Source organism: Mauremys mutica, chromosome 9, assembly GCF_020497125.1.
Source record: "Mauremys mutica isolate MM-2020 ecotype Southern chromosome 9, ASM2049712v1, whole genome shotgun sequence".
NCBI lineage: Eukaryota > Metazoa > Chordata > Testudines > Geoemydidae > Mauremys > Mauremys mutica.
In genome coordinates, this window is record NC_059080.1 from 14,775,296 (window position 1) to 14,790,942 (window position 15,647).

The 15,647-nt window shown below is 43.2% G+C and overlaps 1 protein-coding gene across 8 annotated transcripts in view; it reads right to left on the minus strand.

Moving 5' to 3' along the window:
- Window positions 1-2,905: 2,905 nt before the first annotated feature.
- The window catches only part of TENM1 (teneurin transmembrane protein 1), a 517,028-nt gene continuing 504,286 nt past the window's right edge, over window positions 2,906-15,647 (minus strand). For all 8 annotated transcript variants that reach the window (XM_045030001.1, XM_045030000.1, XM_045029999.1 and 5 more), the window contains 4 exons: window positions 14,866-15,253; window positions 11,209-12,429; window positions 10,406-10,548; window positions 2,906-8,278 (listed from right to left, as the gene is read on the minus strand). In XM_045030001.1, the coding sequence (XP_044885936.1) occupies window positions 7,520-8,278; window positions 10,406-10,548; window positions 11,209-12,429; window positions 14,866-15,253 (2,511 nt within the window). In that variant the 3' untranslated portion in view covers window positions 2,906-7,519. The remainder of the gene's footprint in view (window positions 8,279-10,405; window positions 10,549-11,208; window positions 12,430-14,865; window positions 15,254-15,647) is intronic.

A 15,647-nucleotide genomic window follows, 5' to 3' on the forward strand; every position in this document is an offset into this window, starting at 1 on the left:
CTTCCATGAGGCCCCTTCCAACTTCATCCCCAACTCCCCTCCCATCCCCACCTCCTCCCTGCCCCCCGAGCGTGCCACATTCACGCTCCTCTCCCCACCCTGCCCGCTAATGCCGCCAAACAGCTGTTTGGTGGTGGCAGGAAGTGCTGGGAGGTAAGTGGCGGAGCAGGGCCATGGTGTGCTCAGGGGGAAGAGGAGAAGGAGGTGGGGGGGGGGGAGCTTGGCTGCTAGTGGGTGCAGAGCACCCATGAATTTCTTCCCGTGGGTGCTCCAGACCTGGCACACCCATGGAGTCAGCACCTATGTTGATGTGAACTATTAAGAGACTAATAGCTGTTGCTGTTGTCACTGCCTGTCCCAGTCGCATTTGATGGGAATAGGGACTGAGGCTTCAGGTTATATATGAACAACAGGGCCATATTTTACATGCTGACAATTAATTTGAGAAATAACTGTATTTACTGTAGCAGCTCTTGCTTTCTGCATTGTGTGACCTGTCTCACCCCAGAGCCTTGTCCCTGTCCCTCTCCACTATTTTCTGTGGTTTCTAGCAGTACAGTCACCAGCTCATCCCATCGCTTTGATGTCTCACCGACTGTTCCTTCCTCAGGCCCAGCTCGCTAAACATCGTGTTTTGTTGCCTCGCTCCTCCACTATTAATCATGCCAACGGTCTGGTTGCCCTCCACACACTCCTGCCTTAGTCAGATTACGCCCCCCTCCCTGCAGGCAAGTTCAGTGGCGACGTGCCTAGCAGCACCTACTTCGTGCCGTGTGGTGTGTCTAGCCAGCTACGGCTACGGTCACTAAAGGATTTAGGTTCCTAACTGCAGGCATGTAAAGCCAAGAACCAGGCTCCTGTCACTCCCACCGAGCTGACCCCTCCACCACACAACCTGCAGGTGCCGCTGTCAGTGATGGGGCGGGGGGGAGGGATGACTTCTCGCTGTCTCCGCTGGTTGAACTGATCCCTCTGTGACTAAACAGAGGCCAGAGAGTGGGCATGTTCATCATGCTCTAACTGAGCAGTTCTCGCAGGCACACGCCCACCCCCCCCAACCCCAATGGCAAAGTAACATCACCACCAAGTGGGATTGAGGGCGCACCCCCCTCAGGGTAGCCTAGAGTTCAGAGGCCAGGGCACATCCCACCATGATGGATGATTCCACCCCCCCAGTAGCCCTGGGTGCCCAGGTGAGGCCCCCCCCCAACCACAATTATGAGGGAGTCTCTCCCACCTCCCCAATCAAGGGCTCTTGGTAAAAGAGATTGCCCCCCCCAAACTCCAAGAGGGGAGGTGCTGCTGAGAATGCCAAGTGGGCTGGGGCTTAGCACAACCACTCAGCGTGGCATCTGCCATTAGGCCAGCTGTGAAACCCATTCCGAGGAGGCTGTCGTTCCCTGTACAGTGAGGGGAGGCAGAGAGGATATGTAACTGTTAATAGTGGGGGGGGGAGGGCACAATTTAAAAGGTGGGGGGACAGCAGAGATGATGTGGAGTGGTCAGCTGCCCCGCTCCCCCAATCAGCCCTTTGCATGCTCCCCTGGCTGTTCCCACCCCACTTTTCCCCTTCGCCTTCCTCCCCCACAGCCCTGCTGCTCCACCGTAAACCCTCAGCTTCCCACTCCCAGCCCCCGGCAGCAGCACTCAACATACCTGCAACCTGGCCAGCACGCTCCTTCCCCACACTGCCTCTGCCTGCACTGGTGCCCTGGGGAAGCCCAAGCCCCTCCTGCACGTGGCACTGCCTAGGAGGGGCTGAGCCAGGTATGTGCCAGCCGCCTGGAACCCTGTGCAGCACCGGCACGGGGAGCAGCTCTGCCCCCTCAGATAGCACTGGAATGGGGCAAGGGAAAGTGCTTTCCAGCCCTTTTCTACCCCAAACATGCAGACTCTGCAGCAGTCCCCCACCCCCAGGCATGGGCTTAGTGCCCTCTTCACCCCTCTGCCGCTCCTTACCTTAGGCTTTGTGCCCGAGGCAGCAGCTCCCCCTGCTGAGCCACCCCTGGCTGGACTTCATGGCTGCTGAAGCCGGTGAAGAGCCCAGCATGTGCGACGGACTCAGTGAAGGTGGCGATGGATCTGCTGGTTCACACGATGCCAGCAAAAGCTCTGATCTGCCTGCTCCAATGGCCCTGCCTGGCCCCCCTGTGCTGGCCACTTGGACAGTCCCTCAATCACGATCCCTGGGACTCAGCTGCTCCTGCTGAGCTCTTGGGACTTTGACAGCTCCACCGTACAAACCCCCCTCAACCCCTAGTGCTGGTGGATGCCTGGCTGGCAACAGAGGGCAGAAATCAGGGGCAGGGGCGCAAGGCCCCCTACATTTGTCACCTCCGAGCCTAGGCACTGAACTCAGACTTTGTGGCTCCCATTGCTTTTCTAGGTGTCCCAAAGTTAGGTGTGGGAAGCAGCACCCTGTCTGCCGCTGTTTCTTTGTGAAACTATTCCTCAGCGTGAGGCTGCACTGCACATGCCCAGAGGAAGACACTTTCTAATCACTCCATTGCTTCAGGAATCTGTCTTTACCCACCTATCTCTGTGATGACACATCCGGTCCCTTCCCCCTCACTTGTTACCACATCAAGCGTAGTTTCCCCCCCAGCCCCCGCCCCAGCCATGCTCATGTGGTGTGTGCAGCTGCTCTTCTCATGTGAATGAACCAAGAGAAGTGCAGGAAATAAGAGCCACTGTATTTTGAGCTGTGATTACCTAAACTTGGCCAGTTCTTGACTTCTTGGAAGTGCCCTTAACAAGCATTTTGCTCTCTCACTGATGAAGTGTAAGAACTGGTGCATGCGTATGTTGTGGTTTCACAACCAGATTTTAATTGTCAGTGCATGTCTGAAAGTCAGAAATAAAATTACATTTCAATACCAAAATTTAGCACTTACTTTCATCCACAAATATTTTTGAAGCCCCCCACCCTTGTTATTAAATGGCTTTTTACTGAAAAAAAATTACTGCAATGATTAGAATGGCTTGAGAGTACTTGGTGTGAGCAAAGAAAATGTCACACCGACTATTAGTTTGCAATTTTATTTTTTAAAAATGAAATATTCAAAGTACTTATTTCCTTTCTTTCAAATATCGACACATAATATATTAACTTTTAATATTTACAACGTGTTGTTATGATGCTGTTGTAGAAAATGCATGCGTCTGGTCTGAAAACCAGAGCAAAATGCAACAGACCATTAACTGCAGCCATAGAACATACAGTATCCAGTCACTATTCAGCCACAGGAGTTAGAGCAGGAATAAAAAATTGGAATCTAGTGTTTCCTAGCAACAAGGCTCAGGCCATTGTAACACAATTTCTGTAAGATTAGAACCTCTAACTGTTAGGTAGAAACTGAAGCTCTTGGCATACACTGTAAACATCTTTACTTTTAATGAGAAAGCTAAAGAGAAATATGGTTTTGACATATACTGTGGGCTATGTTTCTCTTTCTCTTTTATTGACACTTTTGCCAGAAGAATATAAAGATTTCAATGTTTTACCATGGTTCATACAAGTAAAATATCATCAAGGACACAATCTGACATACTAACATTTATTAAGAGGCTAAAGTCCACCACTAAGTCTAAGGAAATATTGTAACTGGCAAACACATTTTCTTGGACAAATAATGTAAGATGACAAATGCCAAGACAAATCCACAGTAAGTTGAACTTGAGTAACTATCAGTTTCTGTTGAGAAGTAATTCCTCTTACACTCAGTAAGCTTTTGACCTGATAATGCTTTATATAAAGGACAGGCTTAAATAACAGTCAGCATTTTATTTGTCTCTGTTTAATGGGGAAAAAACCATTGTGGCAGTCTGACCTGAATGCTGAAATGTTAGACTGATCAATTATGCTGATGTGAATTCCGCAGAGCAGACAAGCATGTTGCAGCTGTAGATTTTTTTCCCTTATATACTCCAACCTTTCTATAGGCGCCTCTGTTTATAACACTCTAATCTTAGGCTACTGTACATTGGCTTCCAATAACATTAATCTCCATTAGGGTTATCCTTGTAAAAGTACTTCTTTATAACACTTACATTGTTTGCCATCCCCTAGCCAGGGCGGTGATATAAAGAGGGCTTGGTGAACGGGAATAAGTGAAGATCTTGAAAAAATAAAATGTCTGAAAGTGCATGAAAACATGATTAAATAAAAATATAGCTTCTAACTCGCATACAACTGAGACGATATTAAAGATCTCAAACTATACAGCTAGAATGTGTACACCGAGTTGTACATTGTCCAGTCTGTATATATTTGGCTATGTTCTACCTATATATCTATATACCTTTGAAATGTTCTAGTTTTCTAAATAAACATGAAAACAAAGGAAACTTTATTTTTACACACTGTTGTTTTGCTGTCATAAAAATATAACATGTATCTTCTCATGGTAAGTATTTTGCTACAAGATAGTGCGCATTAGTGTGTGTTTGTTTTTTTCACTTTTAGAAGCAGGTTCCCAACACAGAATGCAATCATCAATTTATTTGATCTGAATGACCATAAAACTGTCCCATGTGATTGTTTTTGTTTTGTGTTTTTGTCATTTGGGTCTCTAGGCTATAGTGCAAAATTAAAAAACTCTAAGAAAATTGGCTTAGTCACTAAAAAAAATAAAATGCAAAAACCATGAGACTGAAATATTCCCTGCCTCCATCTTACATTGTTCTTGAACAAGATGATTTAGATCTATTCCTTCACTGGAGCTCTCTTGAATGGTGCCTGGCCTGTGTGTGTAAGTATAACTCTGGCCTCCAGTGCTCTTGTATTAATAAATACGTCATTCTCTTTAGAAATGCTATCGTGCTCATCTAAAAATGACACTGAATTTTTATTTTTCTCAGTTTTATAACCAAACACGATGAAGACATTTTCTTATGCCACCAGAATACAGGGCCATGTAATGTCATTTGATTCTTTATACATCCATATTTTCATAAGAAACACTGTCCAAAAATGTATCTTAAATTTTCTACGCATGAACTGGAAAAATGCCAGATCTGCTTTGAGAGACAAACTTGTAATACATTTCACTCTTTGACCTTTTGGCATAATAATGAGAATAATAATAATCAAGGCAGTATTAAAAACCACAGCTGTAGGTAATACAAAGTGCATTTCCTGCATATAATACAAATATAACTTTAAGAAACTAAAGGCACAAGCTAACTAAATATGTATTACATACTAGAAATGCACAGTTCAAGGTAATTTACTATTAAGAGCTTCAAATGTGTGTTTATAATGGATATTTAAAGCAGTTTGAAAATGATACATCATTAGTGAATTGCAAAAAAGTATAATTGGTTAAAATATAAGTAAAATAGACTCTAATATTGACATCTTGGATCAGTGATAAAATACATCATCACATTTATGAACGCACTCTCTATATACAGTTCATAAATTATTTTTTCATTGATTAAAAGAACATCAGAGGCTAAAGGATCTGAAGGTCCATTTTTAGGCTGGTGTGGAGGTATTCAAATTCTCCATGATTTTATGGGAAATTACAGAGATGAGAGCTATCAATACCAGACTTGGTCAGCTCCCAGTATTGTACGCTAGTGAGTGATGAGCCCAATCACAATATTTGGATCTGGATTTCAATCCAAATTTCCCCAGAGTTTGGGGTGGTGTGTGGATGGCATTCTTCTGGATCAGTTCATCACTGCGCCCGATATTGCGCCAGTGAAGCCGGTCATTGACTTCAATGGGAGCAGGACTAAATCCATAAAGGGAGGCCCAAGTTGTGAAGTTGAGAACTGGATCCAAACTTCCCCGAAGTTTGAAGGGGGATCAGACCTGATGTTCCAATTCAGGCTCATCTCTAAGTTCACTACAGTTTGTTCCACTTGCCCAAAAACAAAAGAAAAAAGAAAGCAGGAAAGGAAAAAAACAAACCAACCCTGCTTTTGGCAAAAGTAAATATGAGCAGAGATGATTAGACTATATTTACTATGTCTGTTTTGGTAAAAATGTGCAATAATGTCACCATTAAAGATACATAGGTTCTAAAAGAAAATTCGAATCCTGTCTGAAATTAACAAAAAAAATTTGCACACAATCCCCCACAAGACAATTAGGTCCTTTAAAAATGACAGGTTAAAAGAAAGATCACACACTTTGCTATGAAATCACTGTATTGACAGGTCATGATCTCCTGCGAAATAAAATTCCCGCCCTACCATTATAACACTTGCTATGTGCTCTACAAACTGAGCCAAAGAGTGTAGAATCATTCCCCAAATGTCTGACACTTACTATCCACACTTAAGTTCACCGAATTCTGACCCACCAGTCTATTTCACACACAAAAATTGAGTCATACAGCATAATTATTAATGTGAGAAGAGGCTAAGGTGATGACAAAAAAACGATACCACTCCAATTTACAAATGAATCATGGACTGAAGAATCCCTGTCCAGTGAACACAAAGGATACTATTCTCTATAGTGAGACAGGCTTTTTTTCACCCTCACTGGCAAAGAGGGTGTGTTGAATCCTTCCAGTAGAGTGGCTTTAAGTTTGTCTGGGGGTCCACAGAATTACTACTGGCAGAGATTGCTTGGGATGCACTGAATCAGGGCCTGATCTAAAGCTCATTGAAGTCAATGGAAAGTCAATGTGGGGGCTTTGGATCAGATCCTTGTGCACATTTCAGTCTACTTTTAGAGGGTGATGGCTAGCTGTGGCACCTCGTGCAACACTCGGTCAGGTGGACTTTCTGCCATCAGACTTCTGTGCTTGGGGTTATGCCAGCAGAATCCAGTGTAACCCTGGTCTGACCGAAGCCCTCAGGGAGAGAATCATAGAACACTGCCACATGCAAAACTCTACACATGACATTAATCACTGAGAGAATGGGAGGAGGCAACGGATGAGTGAAGATAAATGTAATATGGGACAGCCATTCTGTGCTACCGTATCCAATGCCTACTGCATTTCCCCGTTTTCCAGTTCAGGTCTGGAACTTCTTTAGATCATAGTTGTGAAAAATGAAATGTGCTGATACAAGATTCTAAATACATCCCATTAAAGTCAATGGAAGAACTCATGGGAGTAAGGACTACCCAGGTGAGTAAGGGTTGCAGAATCAAGCTCTATAACCTTTTAAATCATCTGCGAGTTATTAAATTAATGAACTAAGAAGAGATGTATCTTCAAGAAGAAAGCAGAGCACACGAATTCTTAAATTTTCTGCACGTATCTGCAATTTAAACGAGAGTGGCGCCTTTCTAAGTTGTGTTGTTTAACCATTTGAACTCTGCTTCTGAAATTTTGAATACTGCCACACAAGAACTAAAAATCTTCACTGTCATCTCTCAGAGTTAAACAAACAATATTAAAATACCATCTTCTGTCACATTTAAAGGCAGTTGGATATGTGTTTCCCTCTATATTTCTATATACAGAGTTCTGCTCTAGAAAAACCAATACAATAAACCATTTTGTTTAAAAACAGGCAGTCTTTGGTGACGCAAAGGCAGAGGTTTTCTTTGTTACCTCCTGCCTATTTCACTCTGTCTCATAAAGTGAATATTGTTGGCACTGTCAGAAAGTTCTAGATACTGCTCCACAGATAAAACAAAATATCCATCGTAGCCTTGTACCCTCCCAGTGCTTAAAAGCTGCTGTTTTTCTCCCTCTGTCCATGCCCTAATGCCTTCTTCCCCTTCTTGCAGCCGTCTTTGTTCCTTAGTCCAGGCCTGAGCTACTGCCCTCTGCCTGGCTATTTCTAAGACATGGTTCTTTTCTTCTTCAATGGTTGTTCCATATCGAACATTAAAGCACAAAGCACCATGTTGGAGCTGTATATCAGCAAACCGTCTAGTTCTCCCATTTATCACAGAAGTCATCTGAGACACAGTGACATTGACGCCATTCTCCAAAATGCGCCGGCCTCCTGTGTTGCCTATTAGAGCCAAGTCTTCTTCCAAAGACCCCAGCTTGATGAAGTAGTGTGTATCTCGCCCTTCTATGGTAAAATGCAGGTTCTCAAGATAGTGAGCATTGTTGAGGATGGTGGCAATGCGCCGGCTATCCTCATTTGCTACTCCTATAATATCAGCAGTCACTATCCCATCCTTAATGGCAAATTTGATACCTTTTCCAAAAACAGAAGGAATGGCTGCAAACCTGGGCTGTTTTCCTCCTTCAAGACACCTCCCGTCGCTGTATCTGGGGGTCATAGGAAGCTGGTCCAAGGATATAAAGTTCCTAAGTTGTTTTTGCAGCTCACACTGAATGCCAAGGATAGTCTGGAAACATAAACATTAACACAGTTTGAAGTAAAATATTTTTATACAGTTCATTATAGTACCATACGATATCAAGTTTCTACTGATATCTATAGCTCCTCAGAGTAGGTACTGATCCTTTAAATCTGTCTGTAAAGCATCATGCACATCTGTGGTGGTGTAGCAACAACAAAAAAATATAGTAACAAACTTTACAGTGGCGGCAGCGGCAGCAGCTCAATTGTTGCCGCTGTCTTCGGCGGCATTTAGGCAGAGGGGCCTTCCTCCGCGGCAGCGATTGAGCTGCCGCTGAAGACAGTGGCAGGACTTTGGCGGCAGCTCCTTCGGGACGTTGTGGGGCCCTCTTAGGGGTGCGGGGCCTGATTCCGGGGAATCAGCTGAATCGCCCTAAAGCCGGCCCTGCCCACAGCTCCCCTATCCTCAACAGAAGGGGCCCCCCAGAGGGTCCGCCTCTCCTGAGAGGGGAGTCCGCATGAGACATGAATTTCTGAAGGGGAGTTCAGCAAAAGAAAGTATGGGAACATCTGGGCTAGAATAATCCCATCCCTTAAGGATATGAATACATTAAAGATCCCGACGTGCCAGAACACTACAGTAAGGGAGGCCATATAGGTACCTAAGAGCTATAGATAGATTTAGTGCCTAAGCCTGGAGTCCTTACTCAGGCAAACTCCCACTGACATCCATCCATCCATCCATGTTCTTTTATTGTGGCCATCACGATACTATTTCAGCATCACCATAAAATCTTGAGTGACTTCAGTGGGAGTTTTGCATGTGAAGTGCCCTAAAATTAGTGGGCCTGAGTCTTCACTGCTTTGTACCTTCCATAGTTATTCACACCTTGGCCAAGTGAGTTTAAAAGGCTGTTACTTCGATCAGGTAGCATTTTATACACACTTAACATGACTACACAAGGTGAGAGGCAGTAGAGAATCAGCCTCTCCTGTTCTACCCTGTTTTGTAAAACTGCAATGTTTTGTTAATAGATGTTCAATAAGGATCAAATCTTGAATATGAATGTCTGCCCAGAGACTAGCTGATATCTGTATTGGTGCAGTTACATTGACTGCTAGCCATCAACCGCTGAAACATGGCTAGTTCTGAGTGCAGACAAGGCCTGAGGCAGGTTTGAGACTTAAAACTAAAACAAAAACACCACCATCACTGCCACCCTACTATGCTTAAAAGTAATCTGTTCTACCACAGAACATTTTTATAGAGGAAAAGACTTTTAAAGATTTAAAATTTTGGTGTTTTTGCACTCCTCATTGTGACATCATTCCAATAAAAGCTGAAGATCTGTTGATGTAATTTGCACTTAATATTTCAGTAAGTCTAAATTTATTACATGAAACCTAGAGCATATAGCTTGTTATATTTTCAGACAAGCACCTTCTTGCTTTCTACCCCTCTGCTTGGGAGGAGTGCCCTGTAAACACCTGCAAAACTAATGCATTGTCCTCCTTCTAAACACTCTTCTCTGCCATGAGATCTACAAAAAAAATCACAATGGTTAGGACATTAGTGTGCTGAGGGAGAGGGATAGCTCAGTGGTTTGAACATGGGCCTGCTAAACTCAGGGCTGTGAGTTCAATCCTGGAGGGGGCTACTTAGGGATCTGGGGCAAAATCAGTATTTAGTCTTGCTAGTGAAGGCAGGGGGCTGGACTCAATGATTTTTCAGGGTTCTTTCCAGTTCTATGGAGGTGTATCTCCATACATACTGTCCCATTGTTTCTTTGTACTCCACGTCAATGTGTTTGTATCCATCTGTACTCTTTTGTCTTATATTTAAACTATTTGGTGTAGGGAACATCTTTGTTCTGTTTTTGAATATAGCACATAGCATAAAAATATGTTGAAATTATGGAAACTAGGGATCTTAGATGTTATGGTAATAAAATAAAAGTAATGTAGGCGTAATGGACAAAAATGTCCTCAATTAATTGAATTGTTCTTCTCCTGAAAAATCATCCCTCAGATCACAGTGGTCTGGGCTTTTTATTAAGATCTGACTGAACATTTTTCTATGTATTTTCTAATTGTATTCTTTAATTTAGGTTTAGAAATAGTCCAGTGAACTAGCAAGCAGACTGTCTGTTTTTGTAGGCAGACTTTTGCTAACCTTTCCAGGATCCCATTCTTGGGTTTTTGTTTGAAGTTGTAAAAGTTCATATGTTGTCTCCACAGTTTCTATCTCTGGTTTTGGAAATCCAGGAAGCACATTGTGTAGCTGGAAACCGAACAGCTCTAGCCAACTTCCAATGTCTACAAAACAAAATCAAAACATTCTTAGCAACAATACTCTTAATTCTTGGGAAGCTGAATGTATTTTGTACTTTCCATTTCTAGGTAAAGTGATCCAGAAGATAAGGTGAGGAGAAGCAAAAGTGACAATGCTAGCTGTGCACTGTCAAAGGATCCCATAGTTCTCCATTCTGATAGAACTGAAATTAGAACTAATAATGCAGCTACCGGTGTGACTAGACATCTTTTACCAAGGCCTAACCAAACCTCAAAACATTAATAACTAAATTGCAATACTGATTTGACATAATCTTAAATTTTCAAAATTGGTTACCAGAAGAAAATAAATTATTTTATCACAGAACATCGCTATCCTGAATTCTGTATTGTACTTCCTTCTACATATCATGGAAGGGAATTCAGATAATGCTGCCTCAACTCTTTTTCAAATTCTAGTACTTAGCAAAGGCAGCAGATGCAGTTTTTTGCTTGCTTTATTGATTAGCTGAAAGGTCACAGAAAATAGACAAAGCTATGTGGGTAGTAGGAAGTTAAATAAATTCAACTAAAATGTAAGCAAGTTGAAAGCCCACTCCTCTTCTCTGATGTGTGCAAATTCCATGGACTTGGATCCATATAAGGATTTGACCCAGAAGTATTTTTAATGGGATTTTTTTTTACCTGTCGTATACTTAGCAACATCTTGAATTCTGCCAACTGGATAGTTATTTTCAAACGAGTAAAGATTAAATGGTTTGGGAATGGTGTTTAGATGTTTCCACACATGATGATTTGGCGTTGTCCAACGTCCAGCAATGACGTCATAATCCCTTTGACCCAAGTGCACTAATTTAGTAAGAGAATCATAGAGCCCTCCATGAAAACCAATGATAACCTGAAAATCTGGATAAGTGTCCTGGTAGATATCTCCATAAGGTGTGTACAGAATTTCTTTTATTACTTGGCCCCGACTGCTAAAGATAGCTAGGGGTGTGCCGGTGTTGTCACAAGCAACATAATATTCTTCTCCACTGCTTAACTCCATAGCAATGAGATGACCTTGAAGATCATAATACAGGGAAGTTATTTCTGAGCTAGTATGATTGTATAAATGAGTAACTCTTATTGGATTGGAGAGATCAGCATAAAAGAACTGTAGGTGTTGTCCTAGACTCGATTTACTTGCAACTCGTCGTCCAAGCCCATCATAACAGTATTGCACAGTCCAACCAGACACTTTGTTGTAAGCTTTGTTCAGGAGACCATTCGAGTTATACTCAAATATTTCATTGCCTCTTTGTCTAAGAAAACCATCTTCATCCATTTTGTACTGAATTTCTCCTAGTCTAGTGATGCGATCTCTAAGATCATATCTCAGAGGAGTGAGACGGGCACTGTTTCCATGACTAAGCAAGTTGATGTTTCCATTCAGGTCATAACTATAACGCCACTGGGTTTTGTCATTCACAGAGACAGTTTGAAGTTGACCATCAGCGTCATACTCATAAAAATACCTTGTTATGTTGGCATCTACTCCTACTCGTATATCACATATCACCATACGACCCATATTATCATACTGAATGGTCATCCAATAGGCTATGGACTTAAGAATTTCATATTGCACTTCAATCACCTGACCATTGGCACTAAAAATCTTGGTGTGTTTCATCACTGTGGTAGTTATAACTTGGTTTAAGTCATAATTGATTACACTGAATTTTCCAAATTGTTCAGTCCTTCCAGATACATCAACATATCGGTACAGATCTATAGGAAGAGGAGTCTCATTTATCATGGCCTGCATGCTTGTGACCCGGAAATTGTTGTAACTGTAGTCAAATCTGGCATTTACAAGGCCTTCTTCACTAAATCTGAAGATCTGACGACCAATAAGAGGGCCTACATATAGCAAATAAGGAAAAAAAACAAAAGCAAGAAAAAACGAATTAGGCCCATAGTATATCTAATATACATAACAAAGAAAGAAAAGATGTTAATCTCAGGCATTCCTGAGTCTTATTGCTAATTGACTACATCTTTAAGTGAGAAAAATGTTGAATTGATCTGTCATGGATTTATTTAGTGCACAGATACTCCTTAAATACTTATTACTATTCTTTAAAACTAATGATAGTTTACATATAATTCTGATTTCCATATACTTACTTATACGCTAACATTAACTTGATTTTATTTTTAACATGGCTAACACATTCTTGATATAAATAATTTCTTTGAATTTGTCATGACAGAGAAACTTGAAAATGCAAACAGTAAAGCAATTTGATTTATTATTTAGCAAATATCCTTATACTGGAATAACAAATAATCAAATATTATGAGAGCCACTTCACAGCAAATGATAACAAGAATGTTTCATATTTCAAATGGGATAGCTTTTACATGTCTGTGGACAGACAAACAGACATATTTTTCTACTTCAATATAAAAACCTGATTTCAATAGTAAGGCCTAATTTCAGGCTGTATACCAGATAGACCAGTGTTTGTCAAACTGGGGCCGCCGCTTGTGTAGGGAAAGCCCCTGGTGGGCCAGGCTGGTTTGTTTACCTGCCCCGTCGGCAGGTCAGGCCGATCGTGGCTCCCACTGGCTGCAGTTCACTGTTGCAGGCCAATGGGAGCTGTTGGAAGCGGCATGGGCTGAGGGATGTACTGGCCGCCGCTTCCAGCAGCTCCCATTGGCCTGCAGCAGCGAACCGCAGCCAGTGGGAGCTGTGATCGGCTGGACCTGTGGACAGGGCAGGTAAACAAACCAGCCCGGCCCACCAGGGGCTTTCCCTATGTAAGCAAAGTCAGGATGAGCTCTACCCTGACATCTGGTGGTGAATTGTAGCGAGTTGTGGAAAAGAACTTCAGGGGCTGGTCTTTTTTGCATAGGCACACCCACCTCACCTAGCATGAGTTCACAGCTGCCCAAATGGTCGCTTTGGCTGCTGAGGGATCCCCAGTTTCTCTGTTATTGGGGCAGGAAGAATAAAGTGTTGTTACCCTGATTATGTGAATCAAGGCCAGTGGAACTGTTTTATGACAGAGGGACTCCCCATCAACTAAGTAGCACTCGCTGGACAAGGGACATGGGTTCCAAAACCCAATGAATTGAGAGAGGCTGGGGATAGGTATGTGTACCTGATGGTATGGGCCCCTTTTGAGGGCCTGAAACACCAATTGCTGCTGCTACTCTACTCCACTCTTGAATAGCAGAGCTAATTTTGATTCTATTAAGAGTCTAGTTACAGGCTGTTGTGCTGAAGTCACTTTGGGCCAATGGTGCACCAGCAATGGGGCTCCCCTACTACAAGCAGAAATCACTAAGAGCTGAAATCACTAAAAACTGAGATCACTGAGTGCTGTGTTAACTAGTGGGGGAGCCTGAAGATATATTGCTAAGCAGCTGGCAGAGCAGAGCAGTTTGTGGGACGGTTGGAGCGGCCCATAGGACGGTGAGTGGAGCGGAGCTGAGCAGTTTGTGGGACGGTTGGAGCAGCCCATGGGACGGCGAGTGGAGTGAAGGGGGGGCAGAGCAGAGCAGTTTGTGGGATGGCTGGAGCAGCTCATGGGATGGCTGGTGGAGTGGAATGGCTTGTGATGAAAGCTGCAGCAGAACCCCATGGAGAGTCGGGGCAGTTGGCCTCTGACCACGTAAGGTGCTCCATAACACCTCGCATGCCCCTTTCTCCCCGCCCCCATTTCCACCCAGCTCGGGGGCGGGGGAGGGTAGAACTCTGCAGATAAACTGTTGAACTCTGGGGCTTCACTGACCAGGGACAGAGACTTTTGGGTGGTTGGACTTTTGGGTGATTTTTGGGTTGCTGGACTCAAGAGACTTTTGGGACTTTGGAGTGATCTTTTGGGTGGTTGGACTTAAGACCCTGAGGGGAAAAGGATACTGCCAAACTTATTTGGGGGTGGGTCTTTTGCTCATGGTTTGTGTTATGAATCCTGTTTGTGGTGTCTCCCCAACATAGTGCCACATTGTTTCCCTCCTTTATTAAAAGGATTTTCGACACACAGACTCTGTGCTTGCGAGAGGGGAAGTATTGCCTCCTAGAGGTGCCCGGGGGGTGGTATGTAATTGTCCCAGGTCACTGGGTGGGGGCTCAAGCCGGTTTTGCATTGTGTTATTGAAACGGAACCCCTAGATACTGAACCCGGCCCTTACTGCTGCCAACTGAGAGGAGCAGAAGGGTGACACCTACACAAGCGGCGGCCCCAGTTTGAGAAATACTGCGATAGACAGTGTTTGCAGGATCAGGGGCCAAAGTTTTACCAGAGGTGACAGTATCACTCTTTAAAAATACTGATAGTTATAACCCACCTGTTTGCCTATATCTGATGGTGCAGATGAACCCATCATGCATTAAGTGTATTGTTTTAATAACCCCAGAAGATTCTTCATATGTAAATGTGACTTGAGTAGTATCATAAAGAATCTCTGATAGTCGGGACTGTCGGGTATATTTATAAAGGACCCTGCGACCTGTTCCAGGATATAGTATTTGCAGAAGTCGTCCATCTCCGGTGAAATCTTGTATGAAAGAAGCAGTGCTGTCTGGTGGGCTGTAGATATTGCGATAGTACCCAACTGAAAGCATGGTTTGCAAAGTATGGCGCACCATACTTGGCATGGTGACTGAGAGCAGATAATCTGATTGGTCATATTCAAAAATGTAGCGGCGTTGGCTGTGCAAGAGGAGCATCACAGACTGCAATGAAATAGAAATTAGAGTGTAAATAACTGACAAAACAAATGATTATTAATCAAGTAGATGGAAGAAAATTAAAGAACCATTGAAATGGATTCCCATTTCTGTTGCTTGTTCTTGTTCTCTGTACAATACAAAACAAAATTCTGAGCTTTGGAAAACATGTGGCCAAAGAGGCTGCTTACAGGGGAGGGGAGAAAAAAGTCTGAAATAACACTGGCTGTGAGGACACAAAATTGTTAAGGCAGATGTAGCTCTCAGTGTATTGCATTGCAGCCTCATTGTAACTCAGTAGGCCACTCTGAAACATGTAGGACAACTACCCAGGAAGCAAATTCAGACAGAACTTCCCTCACTAACACAAATAACACACCAGCAAATGCTCCTAGATGAT